This window comes from Chrysemys picta, chromosome 12 (assembly GCF_011386835.1).
Source record: "Chrysemys picta bellii isolate R12L10 chromosome 12, ASM1138683v2, whole genome shotgun sequence".
NCBI lineage: Eukaryota > Metazoa > Chordata > Testudines > Emydidae > Chrysemys > Chrysemys picta.
In genome coordinates this window covers 25952418-25976225 of record NC_088802.1, presented here as the reverse complement: position 1 = coordinate 25976225, position 23808 = coordinate 25952418, and the positions used below count along the sequence as shown (strand labels likewise).

The following is a 23808-nucleotide window of genomic DNA, read 5'->3' as shown; positions in this document are numbered from 1 at the left end:
TAACATATGCAACATTGTTATTATAGTGATGAACTACTCATTCTGTATTAACAAAGTTATTTGGTAGATAATAACACAGAAAAATATGAACCTTTTTCTAAAAATTAAGATGCTTTTAGCTAAAACTTTGTTTTTGCATGTGTTAGGCCTGATCCTTTATTGTTAGCACTGCCAAAACTCTCATCAGCCTGGTTATGCGGGGAAGGTAGGATCTGTCCCACTGTGTGACTGTGAAATAAAAAAACACAATGTACATTCATGGGTGATGCTGGCTGTGGAGCTCTGTGATTACTGCCTTCTGTGTAATTAAGCACAAGTTACCACCTGATCCTCAGTTATGACTTGGGCAAAACTCTCATTTAAGAAGATTGGAGTTTTGCCAGAGTCTGAACTGCAGGACGGGGCCCAGAGTGCAGCTTTTATACTGATGTGGTATTTTCTGATATAATCTAAGTAGCAATGCTCAGACCATATCCAGGGCTCTCTTGTGCTAGTCAGGAAAAATGACTTAATTGGCTAGATTTTCATAAATACAGAGCACCCAGCAGCTCTCAGTGAGAAGAAAGGAGAATTCCCTCCCTCCCCACACTGAGAACTGTGATTCTCACAGCACACACAGAGAGATTAGATACAAACATAAATACTCTGGCTAGAAGGTTGCAGCGTAACATGACTGTGTCCCTCAGAATCCAGAACCTTAACCCACAAGAACCCCACAATGGAGTCCCTAAGACATCGGGCACAACTCATCGCACCGTGCTTTACATAACACTGTGACACACTGTGTCCCATATAAAGCAAACATCTGCTTTTTACAGATTCAGACTAACACGGCTACCCCTCTGATACTTGTGTCCCATATAACACCCTGAACCCCCATGTTCACCACGGTTCTATGGTTATGATATATTTTGTACAAAGTATGCCTTGTGAGGTATCATTTGAAAATTCATAATTCAATGAACATCATTGTTCTGTTAAAATGTGTATGTTAACATTGTATGTGGAGCTATGAGATTTTACTATGTTTGTTAGTAAAATATATTGTAAATCTGGGGAATGTCCACAGACTAGCTCCTCGGAGACAACAAAGAACTGACGACAGGTGATGGAAAGCTATTAACTGCTGAGGCAACCATTAGCCATCAGGGGGACTATAAACAAAGGATTTGCATATCATCCCCAGTGACATCTCAAATATTACATACATGGCTGGTGCAAACAAGAAATTTACAGTTCTCCTGATAGACTCTTCAAATCTCACATACACAGAGGACTGTTTTGTCTACACCCCAGTGGGGAGTCATGTGTGAAGAGAGGAGGAGGGTATAAAATAATAGACTGTGATCGTCACATTACCTCTCCTCCCCAATCTCTACTCACAAATATAAGATTGCTTGAAAGTCAGTAGGAGAATTGCCATACACTATCAAAGAAACCGAGGAACCACCTGATCAGCATCCTATACAGCAAACAGAAAAACATCAAGAAAGAGCTCTCCAACCTGGAGACTTTCATAAGTAACCAACCCTCTATACAAATGGACTTTACTAAAATAAGACAGGAGATCTACATTACACACTTCACCTCTCTACAAAGGAAAAAGGACCGTAAGCTGTCTAAAATCCTACCTGACACATGGGGCCACAACAGAGGTACCCCTAACTCACCCAGCAATATCATCAATTTATCCAGCTACACACTCAACCCAGCAGAATAGTCTGTCCTATCTCGGGGACTCTCTTTTTGCCCCAGCACCCCCACGAACATGATACAGTTCTGCGGTGATCTGGAAGCCTACTTTCGCCGCCTCCGACTCAAAGAATACTTTCAAGATGACGCTGAACAGCGCACTGATACACAGATACCCTCCCACCAACAACACAGGAAGAAGAACTCCACATGGACTCATCCTGAGGGTCGAAATGACAATCTGGACCTATACATAGAATGCTTCCACCGATGTGCACAGGCAGAAATTGTGGAAAAACGACATCGCTTGCCTCATAACCTAAGTTGTGCAGAACACAATGCCATCCACAGCCTCAGAAACCACCCTGATATTATCATCAAAGAGGCTGATAAAGGAGGTGCTGTTGTCATCATGAACAGGTCTGACTACCAGAAGGAGGCTGCCAGACAACTCTCCAATACCAAATTCTACAGGCCACTTTTCTCAGATTCCACTGAGGAATACACTAAGAAACTGCACCATCTACTCAAGACACTCCCTACACTAACACAGGAACTAATCAACATACCCTTAGAGCCCCGACCGGGGTTATTCTATCTACTACCCAAGATCCATAAACCTGGAAATCCTGGACGCCCCATCATCTTGGCATTGGCACTCTCACTGAAGGACTGTCTGGATATGTGGACTCCCTACTCAGACCCTACGCCACCAGCACTCCCAGCTATCTCCGTGACACCACTGATTTCCTGAGAAAAGTACAATGCATTGGTGACCTCCCAGAAAACACCATCCTAGCCACCATGGATGTAGAGGCTCTCTACACAAACATCCCACACACAGATGGAATACAAGCTGTCAGGAACAGTATCCCTGATGATGACACAGCACAACTTGTTGCTGAGCTCTGTGACTTTATCCTCACGCACAATTATTTCAAATTTGGTGACAATATATACCTCCAGACTAGTGGCACCGCCATGGGCACCCGCATGGCCCCACAATATGCCAACATTTTTATGGCTGACCTGGAACAACGCTTCCTCAGCTCTCGTCCACTCACGCCCCTTCTCTACCTATGCTACATTGATGACATCTTCATCATCTGGACCCATGGGAAGGAGACCCTGGAAGAATTCCACCATGATTTCAACAGCTTCCACCCCACCATCAACCTCAGCCTGGAACAATCTACATGGGAGGTCCACTTCCTAGACACCACAGTACAAATAAGCGATGGCCACGTTAACACCACCCTATACCAAAAACCCACCGACCGCTATACCTACCTTCATGCCTCCAGCTTCCACCCTGGACACACCACACAATTCATCGTCTACAGCCAAGCGCTGAGGTACAACCGCATCTGCTCCAACCCGTCAGACAGAGACCAACACCTACAAGACCTTCACCAAGCATTCTCAAAACTACGATACCCACACAAGGAAATAAAGAAACAAATCAACAGAGCCAGACGTGTACCCAGAAGCCTCCTGCTACAAGACAGGCCCAAAAAAGAAACCAACAGAACTCCACTGGCCATCACCTACAGTCCTCAGCTTAAACCTCTCCAACGCATCATCAGTGATCTACAACCCATCCTGGACAATGATCCCTCACTTTCACAGACCTTGGGAGGCAGGCCAATCCTCGCCCACAGACAACCCGCCAACCTTAAGCATATTCTCAACGGCAACCATGCACCACACCATAACAACTCTAACTCAGGAACCAACCCATGCAACAGACCTCAATGCCAACTCTGCCCACATATCTATACCAGCAACACCATCACAGGACCTAACCAGATCAGCTATAACATCACCGGCTCATTCACCTGCACGTCCACCAATGTTATATATGCCATCATGTGCCAGCAATGCCCCTCTGCTATGTACATTGGCCAAACTGGACAGTCACTACACAAGAGGATAAATGAACACAAGTCAGATATCAGGAATGGCAATATACAAAAACCTGTAGGAGAACACTTCAACCTCCCTGGCCACACAATAGCAGATGTAAAGGTAGCCATCTTACAGCAAAAAGACTTCAGAACCAGACTCCAAAGAGAAACTGCTGAGCTCCAGTTCAGTTGCAAATTTGACACCATCAGATCAGGATTAAACAAAGATTGTGAATGGCTATCCAACTACAGAAGCAGTTTCTCCTCCCTTGGTGTTCACACCTCAACTGCTGGCAGAGCACCTCACCCTCCCTGATTGAACTAACCTCGTTATCTCCATACTGATTTATACCTGCCTCTGGAAATTTCCATTACTTGCATCTGAAGAAGTGAGGTTCTTACCCACAAAAGCTTATGCTCCCAATACTTCTGTTAGTCTTAAAGATGCCTCAGGACCCTCTGTTGCTTTTTACAGATTCAGACTAACACAGCTACCCCTCTGATATTGAACTGTGTTTGTGTTTGGGCAGGGCGGGGCAGGAGAGAAAAGTTGGTTCTAGCTGGAAGGCTTTCCAGTTAGTTTGGGCTTCAGTAAGTTTTTGGGTGTGAGAAACCTTTTTGCTTTCAAATCTGATTTAGCTTGGTAAAGTTTAAGAATTAGTTTTTGGTTTTATTTTTTATTTCTTTTGTAACCTATTCTGACCTTTATGCCTTATCCCTTATTATCACTTAAAATCTACCATTCTCTAGTTACTAAACTTATTTTATTGTTTTACCTTAACAAGTGTGTTTTGGTTGAAGTGTTTGGGAAATCTCTACTCAGGTTAAACACCTCAGCAGAATCATTTCCTTTGATGAAATGACTGACTATTAAAGATTGTTCAGTAGTGTGCTGGACACTACAGGATGCACATTTCCGGGTACAAGGCTGGGGAATTTGCGAGTGTCACCCTGTATGTTCTGTAGTTCATAAGTGGCTGGGAAAGCATTCATGTCACTTTGCTGGGAGTGACTTTACATGCTAATGGCTGTGTGTGAACAAAGCCCGGATAGGCTGCTTTTCACTGGCAAAGCCGTGTAACAGGCATCCTGGGCTGGAGAGTTAAAGGGACACAGCAGTTCAACAGTCCAGACTGTACCCTAGGGCATGTCACAAACAGGACTTTACTTCTTAGAATCCAGAACCATAACACACAAGAACCCAAACCAGAGAGGGGAGGCTGCTCCCTAAGGCATTGAGCACCTTGCTTTACGTTGGCTTGTCTATAGGAACAGTTAGGGCATGGCAGGCTGGGGTGTAAATCCACCGTGCACTAGCCTGCTGTGTGCACCCTGCTGCCGTGCACTGAAAGTTTCCTGGTGTACGTAGATCTGTTCCCATTTCAAAGCAGGGCAGATCAAAGCACACTACGGAATTGTTAGTGCATGTAGCAGGGGCTACACAGACAGTTAGTGCGTGCCAAATTTTCACCCCAGCTTGCCACAAACTAACTGTGCCTGTAGACAAGCTCTGATTCTGCTTTTTTACAGAGCCCTCTGTTCTGCAGACAGCACCTGGCAAACACCCCTCTCTTAAAGTGACAACTTGCAATTCCAACACAGTCCTCACTACACCACAAGAACAAAGAAGAATTCCCTCCCTGACCCCTACTAAGAATGATGATTGCTGGTATGATGTTAAACTCCATATTCTTTATGAAAATATGCTTATGATATGGATATGACATAACTGAGATATACTTTATGCAAGTAAGGTATCATTTGAAAGGTTGTTATTTACTGAATGTGATTATCCTATTTGTATCCATGCATCATTTTTGTATGTGAATTTAGGAATATTGATTATGTATCTGTATTCCAACTATACTACTTTGGGTGACACCCACTGCTAACACTTCAGGTACAACAATGGAAAAGCCAGACAGGGCCAATGGCCCATCAGTGAGGACAATAGACTGTGAAAACGCTTGGCCTTCCTGCGGACCCGCCATACTTCCACTAACTCATGGACGCTGTGATGCTACAGAGTCAAGTGACCTGGTCACCTGATATTAACCTCCATTTTGGACTGCTGAACTTTTCCACTGGGAGTTGGGGGAATCAAACAAAGGATTCCTGCCCTATCAAAATCCTATATAAGCTGGGGGATGGAAATAATCAAGGTCTTCAGTTCATTTCTCCTCTGCCTCCCCACCCAAAGAGACACTGAAAAACATCTGGAAACAAGAACTGCTTGACTCAGGCTGGAAAGATATCTGGCCTGTGAAGGAATCTACCTAATACCAACCTCTATAGAGGGTGAGGAATTGCTATATGTAACCAATTTCTTTAGTGAATCTAGCTTAGTTTGTGTGCTTTGTTTTATTTTCTTAGTAATCTGCTTTGTTCTGTTTGCTACCTCTTTAGCCTCTTAAAATCCATCTTTTGTAATTAGTAAACATATTTCTTGTTCATAATATAATCCAGTTATGTAATTTCTAACTGGGGGGTGGGGAGTTGTGCATACCTTCCTCCACATTGAGGGAAGGGGCAAATTTCATATAAGTTTGTGTTTGTACTCCAAGGGAGGTGAACACCTGGGGCTGTGGCAAGTCCCTTAAGCTGAGTCTTCCCAGAGTTGATCTCAGTGTCTGTATCATTCTGCAGCAGGACGTGGCCCTGCCTGTGTGCTTGGCTGGAAGAGGCTTGTGAGCCTGGCTCAGCAAGACCAGGTAAAGGGGACCCAAGCCGGTAGAATAGACTGACTCAGTGGCATCCCAACACATCAGGTGGCATCCCAAGGGGGTCCCACCCATCACAGCTGGGTACTGAGCTATTATGAAAATGTGGCCAATGGTGTCCCAGCCTGCAAGGTGCTAAACACCCTTAGCTCCTACTGGAGTCAAAGGGTACATCTATATTGCAATTAGACACCTGCAGCTGGCCCGTGCCAACTAACTCAGGTGTGCTGGGCTCAGGCTAAGGGGCTGTTTAATGGCAGCGTAGATGGGCTTAGGCTGAAGCTCGAACTCTGGGACCATCATGGGGTCCTAGAGCCTGGGCTCCAGCCCAAGCCTGAACGTCTACACTGCCATTTAACAGCCCCTTAGTCCGAGCCCCTTAGCCTGAGCCAGCAGGCACAGGCCACCAGCAGGTGTCTCACTGCAGTGTAGACATCTCCAAAGAGAACTGAGGTTGTTCAGGGCTTTCCAAGACGTGCTCAGCACCTTGAAGGTCCAGGCCAATACATAGGAGACACAATGATAAATACTCTCCGCTCATGTCTGCAGTATCTCAGTCTATACAGGTGCAGCACGGACGGGCACTAACCTGCTATTGAAATCGCTGACTCTCTCTTTTGGTTGAGTCGGAGGTTCGTGACACAGCAGGACACTTTCTGGTTGGACTCTTCTGTTAGAACAATGGCAATTTCTGTTTGAAACAGGCTATCGGCCTCTGGGGTTATTTCTTTAGAGGCTGATGGTAAGATCTTCCCCTGGAGATCTCTCCACTGAGCCTCCGGCTCTGGGTACCATCTAGATGATCGACACACCACCCGGATCCCTCCATCCTGATGTCCCTCCACAGAGATGACAGGATCAGAGCCCAAACCTACAGAAGAAATAAATTAACTTGTGATAATCCTGCAGTGCCCAGTAACAAGTCAAAAGTTTTATTACACTGTTATCAAAAGCCATTTCCTATTAAACTAATAATGAAATGTGAGTGTGGCTGGTCAGTTAATCTGGTCAGATTCATATTTGATAGACAGTAAAATTAATATTAATGTCAGGGCTGTTCTATGCACAAATTTGTTCCAGTTTAGTTAAACTCTGTTAGTGAATCAAGTGCAAATCCCTGTGTGGACACTCTTAGGGTATGTCTACACTACGAAATTAGGTCAAATTTATAGAAGTCGGTTGTTTAGAAATCTTTTTATACAGTCGATTGTGTGTGTCCCAACACAAAATGCTCTATGTGCATTAAGTCAGCGGACTGTGTCCACAGTACAGAGGCTCGCATTGACTTCTAGAGCGTTGCACTGTGGGTAGCTGTGGGTCACTATCCCACAGTTCCCGCAGTCTCCGCCACCAATTGGAATTCTGGATTGAGATCCCAATGCCTGATGGGGCAAAAACAGTGTCACGGATGATTCTGGGTACATGTCATCAGACCTCCACTCCCTCCTTCCCTCTCTCCCTCCCTCCGTGAAAGCAATGGCAGACAATCATTTTGCACCTTTTTTCAGCCCAGACGCCATAGCACTGGGATCATGGAGCCTGCTCAGATCACCGCGGCAATTATGAGCACTATAACCAACACGTGCATTATCCTGGAGTATATGCAGAACCAAAACCTGACAAAGCAAAACCAGGAGAGGAGGCAACAGCAGCACGGTGACGAGAATGATGAGGAAATAGACTTGGACATAGACTTCTCACAAAGCACAGGCCCCGGCAATGTGCACAGCATGGTGTTAATGGGGCAGGTTCATGCTGTGGAACGCTGATTCTGGGCCCGGGAAACAAGCACAGACTGGTGGGAACGCATAGTGTTGCAGGTCTGGGACGATTCCCAGTGGCTGCGAAACTTTCACATGTGTAAGGGCACATTCATGGAACTTTGTGACTTCCTTTCCCCTGCCCTGAAGTGCCAAAATACCAAGATGAGAGCAGCCCTCACTGTTGAGAAGTGAGTGGCGATAGCCCTGTGAAAGCTTGCAACGCCAGACAGCTACTGGGCAGTCGGGAATCAATTTGGAGTGGTTAAATCTACTGTGAGGGCTGCTGTGATCCAAGTAGCCAACGCAATCAAAGAGCTGCTGCTATCAAGGGTAGTGACTCTGGGAAATGTGCAGGTCATAGTGGATGGCTTTGCTGCAATGGGATTCCCTAACTGTGGTGGGGCGATAGACGGAACCCATATCCTTATCTTGGCACCGGAGCACTAAGCCAGTGAGTACATAAACCGAAAGGGTACTTTTCAATAGTGCTGCAAGCACTGGTGGATCACAAGGGATGTTTCACCAACATCAACGTGGGATGGCCGGGAAAGGTACATGACGCTCGCATCTTCAGGAACTCTGGTATGTTTCAAAAGCTGCAGGAAGGGACTTTCTTCCCCGACCAGAAAATAACCGTTGGGGATGTTGAAATGCCTATAGTTATCCTTGGGGACCCAGCCTACCCCTTAATGCCATGGCTCATGAAGCCATACACAGAAAACCTGGACAGTAGTCAGGACCTGTTCAACTATAGGCTGAGCAAGAGCAGAATGTGCATTTGGCCGTTTAAAAGTGCGCTGGCACAGTTTACTGACTCGGATAGACCTCAGCAAAACCAATATTCCCATTGTTATTACTGCTTGCTGTGCACTCCACAATATCTGTGAGAGTAAGGGGGAGACATTTATGGCAGGGTGGGAGGTTGAGGGAAATCGCTTGGCCGCTGATTACGCACAGCCAGACACCAGGGCGGTTAGAAAAGCACAGCAGGGCGCGGTGCGCATCAGAGAAGCTTTGAAAACCAGTTTCATGACTGGCCAGGCTACAGTGTGAAAGTTCTGTTTGTTTCTCCTTGATGAAACCCTCCCCACCCCAGTTCACTCTACTTCCCTGTAAGCTAGCCACCCTCCCCTCCTCCCTTCAATCACTGCTTGCAGAGGCAAAAAAGTCATTGTTACTTCACATTCATGCATTCTTTATTAATTCATCGCACAAGTAGGGGGATAACTGCCAAGGTAGCCTGGAAGGGGTGGGGGAGGAGGGAAGCGCCGGGTGGGGTGAGGGAGGAGGGAAGGACAAGGACACACTGCACTTTAAAACTTTAAAATTTATTGAAGGCCAGCCTTCTGTTGCTTGGGCAATCATCTGGGGTGGAGTGTCTGGGTGGCCGGAGGCCCCCCCACCGCGTTCTTGGGCGTCTGGGTGAGGAGGCTATGGAACTTGGGGAGGAGGGCTGTTGGTTACATAGGGGCTGTAGCGGCGGTCTGTGCTCCTGCTGCCTTTCCTGCAGCTCAACCATATGCTGGAGCATATCAGTTTGATGCTCCAGCAGTCGAAGCATCGACTCTTGCCTTTTGTCAAGAATCTGACAGCACCTATCCTCTTCAAGTCGCCACTTACTCTCTTCAGCTCGCCACCTCTCCTTGCGTTCATATTGTGCTTTCCTGCACTCTGACATTGTCTGCCTCCACGCATTCTGCTGTGCTCTGTCAGCGTGGGAGGACATCAGGAGCTCCGAAAACATGTCATCCCGAGTGCGCTTTTTTTGCCTTCTAATCTTCGCTAGCCTCTGTGAAGGAGAAACATTTGCAGCTGATGGGGGAAAAGGGAGATTGGTAGTTAAAAAGCCACATTTTAGAGAACAATAGGATCACTCTTTCCCATTAAACCTTGCTGTTCACATTACACAGCACATGTGCTTTCATTACAAGGTCGAATTTTGCCTCTTGTTTATACTGAGGGCCTGCCAGTTTGGTGTGAGAGATCACTCATGCAGTGCCAGGCAACAGAATTGAGCTTGCCAGCAGCCATGGTAAGCCACAGTCTTTTGGCTTCTTTAACCTTCATAACATGTGGGAATGGTTTCAAACAGCAGCACCCTCATTTCCCATATCAAGCAGCCGTTGGGTTGGCCATTTAAAATGGGTTGGCAATTTAAAAGGAGGGGCTGCGGTTTGCGGGTTAGCATGCAGCACAAACCCAAATAACCCTCCCCCCCCACACACACACATAATTCAATTCTGTGGGATGATTACTTAGCCATGCAGTGGGGGGGAGGAGTGAACAGAGGGGAACATTTCTGTTCAGCCGCACAGCCAAACAGCCGAGCAGGAACGGACACCTCTGAATGTCCCCTTAATAAAAACACCCTATTTCAACCAGGTGACCATGAATGATATCACTCTCCTGAGGATAACACAGAGAGATAAGGAATGGATGTTGTCTGAATGCCAGCAAACACGGGGACCATACGCTGCCATGCTTTGTTATGGAATGATTCCAGACTACGTGCTACTGGCCTGGCATGGTAAAGTGTCCTACCATGGTGGACGGAATAAGGCTGCCCTCCCCAGAAACCTTTTGCAAAGGCTTTGGGAGTACATGAAGGAGAGCTTTCTGGAGATGTCCCTGGAGGATTTCCTCTCCATCCCCAGACACGTTAACAGACTTTTCCAGTAGCTGTACTGGCCGCAAATGCCAAGGCAAATTAATCATTAAACATGCTTTCTTTTAAACCATGTCCAATATTTACAAAGGTACACTCACCAGAGGTCCCTTGTGTGCCCTCAGGGTCCAGGAGCACGCCTTGGATGGGTTCGTGGGTTACTGGCTCCAGGTCCAGGGTGAAAAACGTATCCTGGCTGTTGGGGAAACCGGTTTCTCCGCTTCCTTGCTGTGAGCTCTCTCTTCATCATCATCATCTTCCTCGTCCCCAAAACCCACTTCCGTGTTGCATGATTCTCCATTGATGGAGTCAAAGCACAGGGTTGGGGTAGTGGTGGCTGCACCCCCTAGCATGGCATGCAGCTCCGCATAGAAGCGGCATGTCTGCGGCTCTGCCCCGGACCTTCTGTTTGCCTCTCTGGTTTTGGGGTAGGCTTGCCTTAGCTTCTTAATTTTCACGTGGCACTGCTGTGCGTCCCTGTTATGGCATCTGTCCTTCATGCCCTTTGAGACTTTCTAATGTTTTGGCATTTCGTTTACTGCAATGGAGTTCATCTAGCATGGATTCATCTCCCCATATGGCGAGCAGATCCCGTACCTCCCATTCGGTCCATGCTGGAGCTCTTTTGCGATCCTGGGACTCCATCATGGTCACCTCTGCTGATGAGATCTGCACTCACCTGCACCTTGCCACGCTGGCCAACAGGAAATGAGATTCAAAAGTTTGCGGGCCTTTTCCTGTCTACCTGGCCAGTGCACCTGAATTGAGAGCGCTGTCCAGAGTGGTCACAATGGAGCACTCTGGGATAGCTCCCGGAGGCCAATACCATCAAATTGCATCCACATTACCCCAAATTCGACCCGGCAAGGCCAATTTCAGCGCTAATCCCCTCGTCGGAGGTGGAGTAAAGAAATCGATTTAAAGAGCCCTTTAAGTAAAAAAAAGGGCTTCGTCGTGTGGACGGGTCCAGGCTTAAATCGAGGTAACGCTGCTAAATTTGACCTAAAATCGTAGTGTAGACCAGGTCTTAAATCAAGAAGCAATTGACTCAAGCTAATCAATATAAGCCATTTCCAAACTCTTTTAGGAGTGTCCACACAGAGCTTTGCACTAGTTCATCAAAACCAGTGCCCATGTATGAGTAGACAAACATTAAATTAATTCACAAATAAAAAACCCTTGTGATAGGGGAGTTTGGGTTGCTTGGCAGTGCCTTATAGCCTTCCAGAATAAATAAGTGAACAGCAGAAAACTGATACAACTGAAAGCCAGGAAATACACTCAACAAAACAGAAACACAAACACTCAACAAGGAAATGTAGGGTTAAGGTAACACTTCTCACACCAGATCACACTTGGGGGGGGGGTTATTATTGATGAGCTAAACTGAAATAAAATCTTAATTGAAACAAATTGTACCTAATCAAAAGTGTGAATTCAAACAGATTTCATTATTGCAGGGTCAGTGTGTGTGTGCAGAGAGGTCCTTAGGCTGTTTTGAAATTTCACACAACCATCCTAGAAAGGAAAACGACCTACAAAGAGAGACAAAGAAGCTCCGAGTGTCTCGAGCCTTCCCCATATAGGATTATTGACTAGAAGAGCATAGGCTGTGGAGTGCTCTCCCAGCAGGGGTGTGACTCACAAGGCTTTGGTCTGACAGACTCATAAGAAATGCCCAAGAGCCGCAGACAAGAATTGAGGTTAAAAGGCCTGATGTGAAAATTCTATGTAACCCCCCCATGCTTCTGTTGCTGTACCTTCTAAACAGCCCACTGACTGCAGCTAGCTGGGGACTCACAGGTAAACAAAGGAAAAAGTTCATGAATCCCTGCAGCATGCTCAGTAGGGCATCTCCAAGGGTGGGGGCTAATTCCACTCCCAAATACAGTAAAAGCTGTTTAATCTGGCATGTTGGCGGGGGGATGAGGGGTACCGGTGAGTGAAAAATGACAGTTAACTAAGGGAGAGAGTTTGGGTGCAGGAGAGGGTGCAGGGCTGGGGGTTGGGGCGCAGGAGGGGGTGTGGAGCACAGGCTCTGGGAGGGAGTTTGGGTGATGGAGGGGGTATGGGGAAGGGGTTTGGGGAGCAGAAAGGGGGGCGGGTGCCGGATCCTGGGGCACTTACCTCAGGCGACTCCCCGCAAGTGGCGACCTGTCCTGGCTGCTCCTAGATGGATGCATGGCAGGTGGCTCCATGCGCTGCCCCCACCCCTCACTGAGGGAACCACAACCAGTGGGAGCTGTGGGCGGAGGTAGCATGCAGATCCTCCTGGCCACCTCTCTGCCTAGCAGCAGCTGGGACAAGTCACTGCTTGCAGGGAGCCACCCAAGGGGAGCATCCACCAAATCTGGCACCCTGCATCCCCTCCCACCCCGCAACCCCCTGCCTTGAGCTCCCTCCCAAACCCAAATTCCCTCCCAGAGCCTGTGCCCCAGCTCTACTCCCCCAACCCCCAGCCCTGCACCGCCTCCCGTACCCAAACTCCCTCCCAGAGCCCACACTCCATAACCCCTTCTGTGCTCCAACCCCCTGCCAGCACTGTGCCAAGTGGATTATAAACTGGAATGTCAATGATGATCAGAAATGCCGGTTTATAGAGCTTTCTGGTTGGTGAAGTGCCAGATAAAACAGCGTTTACTGTATGAAGAAAAAAGTTGCCAAAATTGTAAGTTAGTTTAGCCATACCCAGAAGGTATCAGCCATACCAGATCTCCACCCTGATCACTGATAATCACAGGCCTGTTTTACTAATTGCAGCAAGAAGATAGCCACAATGACAAGGTGTCATAGGTTTCACCCCCACTCTGAACATTAGGGTACAGATGTGGGGACCTGCATGAGAACCCATAAACTTAATTACCAGCTTAGATCTGGTTGCTGCCACCACCCAAATAGTTTAAAACAGCTGTTTATGAGTCATTTGGGAAACTCTGTCTTCCCCCCGAAAATCTCTCCCTCCCAAGTACTGTAACCCTTCTCTGGGTAACCTTGAAAGACTTTTCCACCAATTTTCTGGTGAACACCGATCCAAACCCCTTGGATCTTAAAACAAGGAAAAAATCAATTAGGTTCTTAAAAAGAAGGCTTTTAAATAGAGAAAAGGAGTAAAAGAAATACCTCTGCGAGATTAGCATACAAGCTACTCTCACAGACAACAGATTCAAAACACAGAGGATGTTCCTCTGGGCAAAAACCTTAGTTACACAAAAGAAAACCCAATTTGATTATCCCTTTAATGTAAAAAGACAAAGTCACAAAAGGAAATAAACATAAGCTAATTCATTCCTTCTCTAATACTCCCTACCCTGGGTGATTTCTTGATCTTTTTACTCCGGCACAGAACTTAATGAACAGACTGAACAAAGGACTCTTCCCTCCTTTCTGGGTGAAACATTTTGTCCCCCCATTGGTTCCTCTGGTCAGGTGTCAGCTAGGCTAGGTGAACTTCTTAACCCTTAACTGTCTGTTTATGACACAAGGATATCAGCATATTGGAAGTTTTTGGAAGGGTGCTTGCTGCTTGTTCAGCTCATGGCAGTGTGGTGATATTAATGCCATGTCAGTAATTATGTTTTAAATGCATAGGATTTGGGGTCTGTGAACCATTTGGTAGTGAAGAAATCTGCATGTTTGATGCTAATTTCATTGTTGTTCTTTGCAAAGTGTTTGGATATAATGATAAGATTGTGTCTAGATTTATGAGGAGTCTCAGTTAACCCTCAGCTTGTCCTCTTATGACCCTAATGATTGTTTTAGTTTGAGCGCTTTACTCCATTGTGGTGTCTTGCTCCAGTCGGGAAGAAATTCAGGCTATGAGCATCCATGACTCTCCAAATGTACATATTTAATCTCATGTGTTATTATGCCCCCTCTGTTCCAGCAGTAAATTGGAATTATAGTGGGTACTTGTGTAACCAAAGTTTGGTGGGTTACATGTACATTACACAAGGGAATTCCTTGTGGTTATAAAGTAATATCCAGTCATGGCCATGATTGGCAGCTTAGGTTACCCACAGTTGACAGTTATTGTGCTGTGGATGGCAGTGAGTGGCTGGAAGGGTTTTAAGTAGAATGTAACATTGTCAGTGCATTAAAATGATGAGATACACAAATTACAAGTGTATTGGAATTATTGGCTATGATTGTCTGTCATACAGCAGCAAATAGAAGCCCCAGGCTGGGGCATAGGTGCCAACTTTTCCTGGCAACAGTGGGTGCTCGAGCCCCCCTCCCACCCCTGCCCTGCCCCCATTCCAACCCCTTCCCCAAAGTCCCCACCCCAACTCTGCCCCCTCCCTGCCCCTATTGGATCCCTTCCCCAAATCCCGGCCCCGCCTCTTCCCCAAGCGTGCTGCATTCCTCCTCCTCCTCCACCCTCCCAGCGCTTGCTGTGCGAAACAGCTGTTTCATGGTGAAAGCGCTGGGAGCTAGGGGGAGAAGTGGGACACGGCACGCTCAGGGGAGGAGGCAGAGGTGCAGTGGAGGTGAGATGGGGCACCCAATTTTTCCCCGTGGGTGCTCCAGCCTCGAAGCACCCACGGAGTCGGTGCCTATGATCTGGGGCCCTGGTGTGTTGGGCACTGCACACACATCACAGGAGACAGTCTGTAGCCCGAAGAGTTTAAAGTCTAAACAGGCAAGATGGACAAAGTGTGAGAGAGGAAACAGAGGCACAGAGACTTACTCAAGTTCATGCACAGCTCAGTGGTAAAGGCAGGAATAGAACCCCTGTCCCTTGACTCTCAGTCCACTGCGCTATCCACCAGCTAACCCTGCCTCTCATTTAGTGGTGTTCTGGCTTATGTGCACATGCTTCATATTGCCTACCAATCTGAGGGAGCTGCTACATAATCCTGCAGTTTCCTGAGCAGGAACAAGAGACTGTTTCTTCCTTTAATGAACACAAACACCACCTCTTAGCAGGGACAAAGGGTTGGATCAGAAGAGCCATTGGAAGGAGCTGTGCACTGCTTAACTGATGGGCAGGGAGGCTAAAGTCTTCCACTACTTCCACTTAGTTACAAAGATAATTTTACAAACATTTGTGACCCCCCCCCTTGGGCAGAGGAAGTGCTGGGTGTTCCAGGAGAAGGAGAATGGAGAAAGGGAGAGCAAGAGGGCGTGTGTGTCTGTACCTCCTGACAAGAGGCCTACAGTGAGTGGGACCTCACCTAGTGAAGCAGCTGAGAACCTGCTGAAAGTCCAGGAGGGACAAAGTGGCTGGCTGTGGACACCCCAGGACAAGAGCCAGGAAGAGCACTGTGCCAGGGAGGAATCTCCTGAGGACAAACCAGAGCCAGACCCAGTTTTGCTGTCACCCAGAGCTGTATGGGGCTGTGAGTGCTTTGCATTGGGATTAAGGTGGGAGGCTGTTAGCTAGCTAAGTGGAGAGGTTGTTGCTCTGTGGGGCTTTGCAGAGAGCGGCAGAAGAGGGCACCGGAGGGGTTTGCTGTGGAAAATTCATTGGTGTCAAAGATGACCAGGAGCACCCAAGACTCACTGCTGCATGGGAACTCGACCCAGGACTCCTGAACTCTGAGTGTAGATACAGAGCTCGGTGTCTGCCCTGTGACACTGTGCTTGGCATCTCCCATTTTTTATTGTGGTACCACTGGGCCCATGAGGCCTTGGGTTGACTGTAACCTGTTTTACCGGCGCTCCCATATTTCCCCCTGTTGTTTTTCTACCTTCATCCCTCTGTAAATAAATATTTCCCTTTCCTATACTCACTGATCTATTCTGGGGTGTGTGCATTTACACAGGGGGGGTCAGAACAGGTGCCCCTAGGGTGGAAGCAGTTACCCCACTGTGCTCCAGTGCGCGCCTGAGCCACTCTGCAGAGCAGACTCCATTTTGGCCATGAGGGCTCTATAGTTGCATATTAATTCCCACAAAGTACTTCCCAATGCAGAATTACAGTCTCCCAGCAGGGCCTGGTGCCTTTCCAAATGCAGAGAGCAGCTAAACTTACATTCCTGAAACCCAAGAGATACAAAGTAACGGCACACAGCGCCCCAGCCCTGCAACCTTAACTCTGCCTCCTGGGACTGGCATTAGGCGCGGGGAGCGGTTCAGTGCGCATGGTGCCATAATACACAGGCATGAGGAAGGTGCCATTGCTGGTGTTGTGTTTCTCAGATTTGGATGCCAGCATCTATCTGCCTGCACTCCCACTGCCTTCCCAGTGTTCGGAGTTGCTGTAGTGACTGGGGGAGGGGTTAGTTAGAGCAGGCTGGCAGAGCTGTCACTCAGGTCACTGTGATATGATGAGAGGGATCACGTATGTGTCTCACTGGACTGCCGAGGTCTGTACGATGTGTCAGCAGAAGTGCAGCGGCTCTTAACCTTTCTGGAGTCTGATTTGTCTTGTGTACCCCCAAAGTTTCACCTCCCTTAAAAACTACTTGCTTACAAAATCAGACATAAAAATACAAGTGTCACAGCCACTATTACTGAAAAATTGCTGACTTCTCATTTTTACCACATAATTATAAAATAAATCAATTGGTATATAAATATTGAACTTACATTTCAGTGTATAGCGTATAGAGCAGTATAAACAAGTCATTGTCTGTATGAAATTTTAGTTCAGACTGACTTCACTGGTGCCTTTTATGTATACTGTTGTAAAACTAGGCAAATATCTGGATGAGTTCATGTACCCTCTGGGAGATCTCTGCGTACCCCCCAGAGTACATGTACCCCTGGTTGAGAACCATTGCTCTAATGACCTCAAATTTAGACCACTAACCGTACCCCAGGCTCCAATGAGTCACAGAAATGTTCAAGACAATCTGAGTATGAGTGTGAATTTTAGAGCCCTTAAGAAAAAAGCAGCTGTTAAACTGTGAACTAGAACAAACCTTAACCAGACAGAGCTACTGACCCACTATAATGAGAAATGTCAACCGTCATCTCACAATGAACCCTCAGCCTCCACTTATTACCCTGTTGAAGACGTCAAAGTATCAGAAGAAATTACTGACCTGCCACCTGCAGTTCCATAAATGCTTCTTCATAAGAGACACTGGACTCAAAATAACACGTGTATTGCCCATTGTCGGAGGGTCGGATATTGTGTATTCTCAGGGAAACTCTCCCATTGGTGATATCGTCTTTCAAGAGCTCAGTTCTTCCTTGATATTCCAGCATGTGCTCTCCGTACTGATCCTGCCCATCACGGTACAGGTGCACGACTTCAAAGTACTTGGATCGGAACCATCTCACCTCCATGTTCTCAGCGCTCATCCTGGGGGAGAGGTGGCAGGACAGAATGGCCTCCCCACCTAGGGAGGCAATGACTGGATCGTCAGGTCCAGTCACTGTGAATTGTGCTGTGAAATGTACAAAGGAAAATGGAAATTAAATCGGTGAGTGGCTGGGGGTGGCATTACCTTAGCAGTAAGACTCATAGTAAGAGAGCACCCTGGGTTAGAAGTGAACACCATGTCCCCATGCAGTGCCCTAGGCGAGTCACAGGCTTGGGGTAACTGCACCTCTGACCCCTCTGTGTTCTGCTCAAGGAATGTCTCCTTAGGTCTCAGGCCTCCAGCCTTCACCTCTCTCTGAACAGGGACCCATGGCCCTCTCACTCCACACTGGGGTTTCATGCCCCTCTCTCATAACTATAAAGGGAAGGGTAACAGCTCTCCTGTGTACAGTACTATAAAATCCCTCCTGGCCAGAGACTCCAAAATCCTTTTACCTGTAAAGGGTTAAGAAGCTCAGGTAACCTGGCTGACACCTGACCCAAAGGACCAATAAGGGGACAAGATACTTTCAAATCTTGGGGGGGGGGGGAGGCTTTTGTTTGTGCTCTTTGTTTTGGGGGTTGTTCGCTCTTGGGACTGAGAGGGACCAGACATCAATCCATGCTTCCAAATCTTTCTGAACAAGTCTCTCATATTTCCAACTTGTAAGTAAACAGCCAGGCAAGGCGTGTTAGTTTTTATCTTTGTTTTCTCAACTTGTAAATGTACCTTTTTGCTAGAGTGTTTATCTCTGTTTGCTGTAACTTTGAACCTAAGGCTAGAGGGGATTCCTCTGGGCTCTTTAAGTTTGATTACCCTGTAAAGTTATTTTCCCTCCTGATTTTACAGAGATGATTTTTACCTTTTTCTTTAATTAAAAGCCTTCTTTTTAAAAACCTGATTGATTTTTCCTTGTTTTTAGATCCAAGGGGGTTGGATCTTGATCCACCGGGAGTTGGTGGGAGAAAGGAGGGGGGATGGTTAATTTCTCCTTGTTTTAAGATCCAAGGGGTTTGGATCTGTATTCACGAAAAAATTGGTGAAGAGTCTCTCAAGGCTACCCAGGGAAGGGAATTAGCTTTGGGAGTGGTGGCAGCGGACCAGATCTAAGCTGGTAGTTAAGCTTAGAAGTTTTCATGCAGGCCCCCGCATTTGTACCCTAAAGTTCAGAGTGGGGAAGCAGCCTTGACATGGTGGCAGCGGTGGGATAATTTTAAACCAAAAGCCAGTAAGATTTTTTTTCTCCTTTCTAGCTGCTTGGAAAGCAGAGCTGTAGGTAGATGCATATCTTATCTCTCCTTGCCTGAAGGCAGAGGTGTTAAGTTTTTTTTAACAAGGGTCTTTGTTAAGAGAAGGAGTCAAGCAGTGAGCAAACAGCTGGCAAAAAGAAATTACAAGCTGAATTGGTGTTTTTTTCTTTCTATCTCTCGGGGATAGCTAGTTAGAAAGTCTCTGTTGCCTGAGCTGAGTGCATCCCAGTTTCAGTCAACTGCAGAGGGGTGTGGCCCAGCACAAGAAAATAGGAAAATGACTACCAAAGAAGTAGCTAACAAACTAGAACTGGCCAGACTAGAAGCAGAAGAAAATGAAAAAAAACATCAGAGACTGCTTCAATTAAAAAAACTCGAGAAAGAAGCTGAAGAGAAAGCCAAAGAGGAGGCCCACAAGAGAGCTATGGAGCTTAAAGAAAAAGAGATGGAGGAGAGGGAAAAAGAGAGGAAGCATGAACTGGAATTAGCAAGGGCTAGGCCCGATATACCAGCCAATCCTAGCAACCCCTCTCCAGGTACCACTTCCCATCCCAGAAAATTCCCCACCTACAAGGCAGGCGATGATACTGAGGCCTTCTTAGAAAATTTTGAAAGGGCCTGCCTTGGGTACAGCATCACTACCGACCAGTACATGGTAGAGCTGAGGCTGCAGCTCAGTGGACCCTTAGCAGAGGTGGTGGCTGAAATGCCTAAGGAACACATGAACAGTTATGAACTTTTTAAAAACAAGGCCAGAATCCGAATGGGGCTAACACCCGAGCATTCCCGTTGCCGGTTCAGAGCCCCAAGGTGGAAACCAGACGTGTCATTTACCTGACATGCCTACCACATTGACAAAAATTGTGATGCCTGGGTATCAGGAGCAAATGTTAAATCTCTGGAAAATCTGGTTTTCCTAGTAAAAATGGAGCAGTTTTTAGAGGGTGTTCCTGAGAAAATAGAAAGGTACATCCTAGATGGGAAGCCCAAAACTGTAACCAAGGCGGGGGAGATTGGAGCCAAATGGGAGGAGGTGGCAGAAAAGAAAAAAACTAGTAGCAGTTGGAGCGAATATCAGAAGGGGCAACCCGAAACAAAACCTTACCACCGGGGACAACCCAAGGCCCCACCCACATTCCAAGGGAAACCCCAGACGCCTTCTCACCCCACCACACCAGTCTCCACTAACCAACAGCGCCCCGATGATACCTTATCAGGGCGATGTTTTAATGTACTGAACTGGGACATATAAAGGCCCACTGCCCCAGGAACCCCAACCGATTACAGTTCATTACACCACACTCACACCAAAGATCCCCAGGCCCAGATGCCTCTCTCATACCCTCGGAGCGAAGGGAAACCTTGAGAGTGGGCGGAAAGAAGGTTATTGCTTGGAGGGACACTGGGGCACAAGTGTCGACTATCCACCAATCCCTAGTGGACCCCAAACTCATCAACCCGGAGGCTCCAGTGACAATTCAACCCTTCGTGTCACAGTCTGTAACCTTGCCTACAGCCAAGTTGCATGTCCAGTACAAGGGCTGGTCAGGAATGTGGACTTTTTCAGTCTATGACAATTATCCCATCCCCATGCTGCTGGGGGAAGACTTGGCCAACCATGTGAAACTAGCCAAGAGGGTGGGAATGGTCACCCGCAGCCAGGCTAAGCAAGCTTTCACCCCCATCCCTGTTCCTGAGCCGTCCACCAGGGCCCCGTCTGTGTTACCAGAGACCCAGACAAAGGTGGTGGAACCGGATCCCCTGCCAACGACTGCAACAGCCGTAGTGGATCCAATCCCAGAGACCCAGCCAAAGCCAGTCCCAGAACCGGAACTGGCAACACAACCAGCGCCAGAACCAGCAACACTACCAGCGCCAGAACCATTGCCAGCACTGAGTACAGCGTTTGCAAACCCATCTACAACTCCAACGCCAGGGGGCACCAGCGAGCCTGAACTGGCAGAAGCAGCAGATAACCATACCCATGAGGCTCAGCCAGAGCCTGAAATACAACATAGTGCACCAGCGGACAGCGGTTCACAGTCAACCGAAACAGCCCCAGCACCTGCATTGCTTCCAGAGGGACCGAGCCCAAGTCCACAGTCCAAGGAGGAACTGATGTCTCCAGCATCAAGGGAACAGTTCCAGGCCGAGCAGGAAGCAGATGACAGCCTTCAGAAAGCTTGGGCGGCGGCACGGAGCACCCCACCACCTCTCAGCTCTTCTAACCGATCCCGGTTTGTTGTAGAACAAGGACTTTTATACAAGAAGACTCTTTCTGGTGGGCACCAGGAGGACTGGCATCCTCAAAGACAGTTGGTAGTTCCCACTAAGTATCGGGTAAAGCTCTTGAGCTTAGCCCATAATCATCCCAGTGGCCATTCTGGGGTGAACAGAACCAAAGACCGGTTGGGGAAATCCTTCCACTGGGAGGAAATGGGCAAGGACGTTGCTAATTATGTCCGGTCTTGTAAGTTGTGCCAACGAGTGGGAAAGCCCCAAGACCAGGTCAAAGCCCCTCTCCAGCCACTACCCATAATTGAGGTCCCATTTCAGCGAGTAGCTGTAGATTTTCTGGGTCCTTTCCCAAAGAAGACACCCAGAGGAAAGCAAAAAGAAGAACAGGAGTACTTGTGGCACCTTAGAGACTAACAAATTTATTAGAGCATAAGCTTTCGTGGACTACAGCCCACTTTCCAGAGGAAAGCAGTACATACTGACTTTCATGGATTTTACTACCCGATGGCCGGAAGCAGTACCGTTAAGCAACACCAGGGCTAAAACTGTGTACCAGGCATTAGCAGACATTTTCACCAGGGTAGGTTGGCCCTCCGACATCCTTACAGATTCGGGAACTAATTTCCTGGCAGGGACCATGAAAAACCTGTGGGAAGCTCATGGGGTGAATCACTTGGTTGCCACCCCTTACCACCATGAAACCAATGGCCTGGTGGAGAGGTTTAATGGAACTTTGGGGGCCATGATACGTAAATTCGTAAATGAACACTCCAATGATTGGGACCTAGTATTGCAGCAGTTGCTTTTTGCCTACAGGGCCGTACCACATCCCAGTTTAGGGTTTTCACCATTTGAACTTGTCTATGGCCACGAGGTTAAGGGGCCATTACAGTTGGTGAAGCAGCAATGGGAGGGGTTTACGCCTTCTCCAGAAACTAACATTCTAGACTTTGTAAGCAACCTACAGAGCACCCTCCGACACTCTTTAGCCCTTGCTAAAGAAAACCTAAAGGATGCTCAAAAAGAGCAAAAGGCCTGGTATGATAAACATTCCAGAAAACGGTCCTTCAAAGTAGGAGACCAAGTCATGGTCTTAAAGGTGCTCCAGGCCCATAAAATGGAAGTGTCGTGGGAAGGACCATTCACGGTCCAGGAGCGCCTAGGAGCTGTTAACTATCTCATAGCCTCCCCCACCTCCAACATAAAGCCTAAGGTATACCATGTTAATTCTCTTAAGCCCTTTTATTCCAGAGAATTAAACATTTGCCAGTTTACAGCCCAGAAAACAGATGACGTGAAGTGGCCTAAAGGTGTCTACTACAAAGAAAAAAGTAATGGTGACGTGAAAAAGGTGAACCTCTCCACGACCCTTGGACGTCTGCAGCAACAGCAGATCAAGGAGCTGTGCACAAGCTTTGCACCAATTTTCTCAGCCACTCCAGGATGGACCGAATGGGCATACCACTCCATTGACACAGGTAATGATCACCCAATTAGAACCCCACCCTACCGGGAATCACCTCATGCCCAAACTGCTATACAAAGGAAGATCCAGGACATGCTATAGATGGGTATAATCCGCCCCTCTAACAGTGCATGGGCATCTCCAGTGGTTCTAGTTCCCAAACCAGATGGGAAAATACCCTTTTGCGTGGACTACCGTAAGCTAAATGCTGTAACTCGTCCTAACAACTAGCCAATGCCACGCACAGATGAGCTATTGGAGAAATTGGGACATGCCTAATTCATCTCTACTTTAGACTTAACCAAAGGGTACTGGCAAGTACCACTAGATAAACCCGCTAAGGAAAGGTCAGCCTTCGTCACCCAGGCAGGGGTGTATAAATTCAATGTACTCCCTTTCGGGTTGCAAAATGCACCCGCCACCTTCCAAAAACTTGTAAATGGACTCCTAGCGGAATTGGAAAAATCTGCAGTTGCCTACCTCGATGATGTGGCCATTTTTTCTAATTCATAAACAGAACACCTGGAGCACCTGGAAAAAGTCTTCAAGCACATCCGGCAGGCAAAACTAACTGTTAAGGCTAAAAAGTATCAAATAGGCCAAAACAAAGTGACTTACCTGGAGCACCAGGTGGGTCAAGGAACTATAAATCCCCTACAGGCCAAAGTGGATGCTATCCAAAAGTGGCCGGTTCCAAAGTCAAAGAAACAGGTCCAATCCTTCTTAGGCTTGGCCGGATATTAGAGGCGATTTGTACCACACTACAGCCAAATCGCCGCCCCGCTAACAGACCTAACCAGAAAGAAACAGCCAAATGCAGTTCAGTGAACTGATAAGTGTCAAAAGGCCTTTAAC

General features: G+C 47.3%; 1 protein-coding gene across 4 annotated transcripts in view; it reads right to left on the bottom strand.

Annotated features, from left to right (window-relative positions):
• Positions 1-23808, bottom strand: part of LOC101935723 (butyrophilin subfamily 2 member A1-like) — a 62121-nt gene that overhangs the window by 15807 nt on the left and 22506 nt on the right. For all 4 annotated transcript variants that reach the window (XM_065562571.1, XM_042846665.2, XM_065562569.1 and 1 more), the window contains 2 exons: positions 17737-18084; positions 6909-7190 (listed from right to left, as the gene is read on the bottom strand). In XM_065562571.1, the coding sequence (XP_065418643.1) occupies positions 6909-7190; positions 17737-17998 (544 nt within the window). In that variant the 5' untranslated portion in view covers positions 17999-18084. The remainder of the gene's footprint in view (positions 1-6908; positions 7191-17736; positions 18085-23808) is intronic.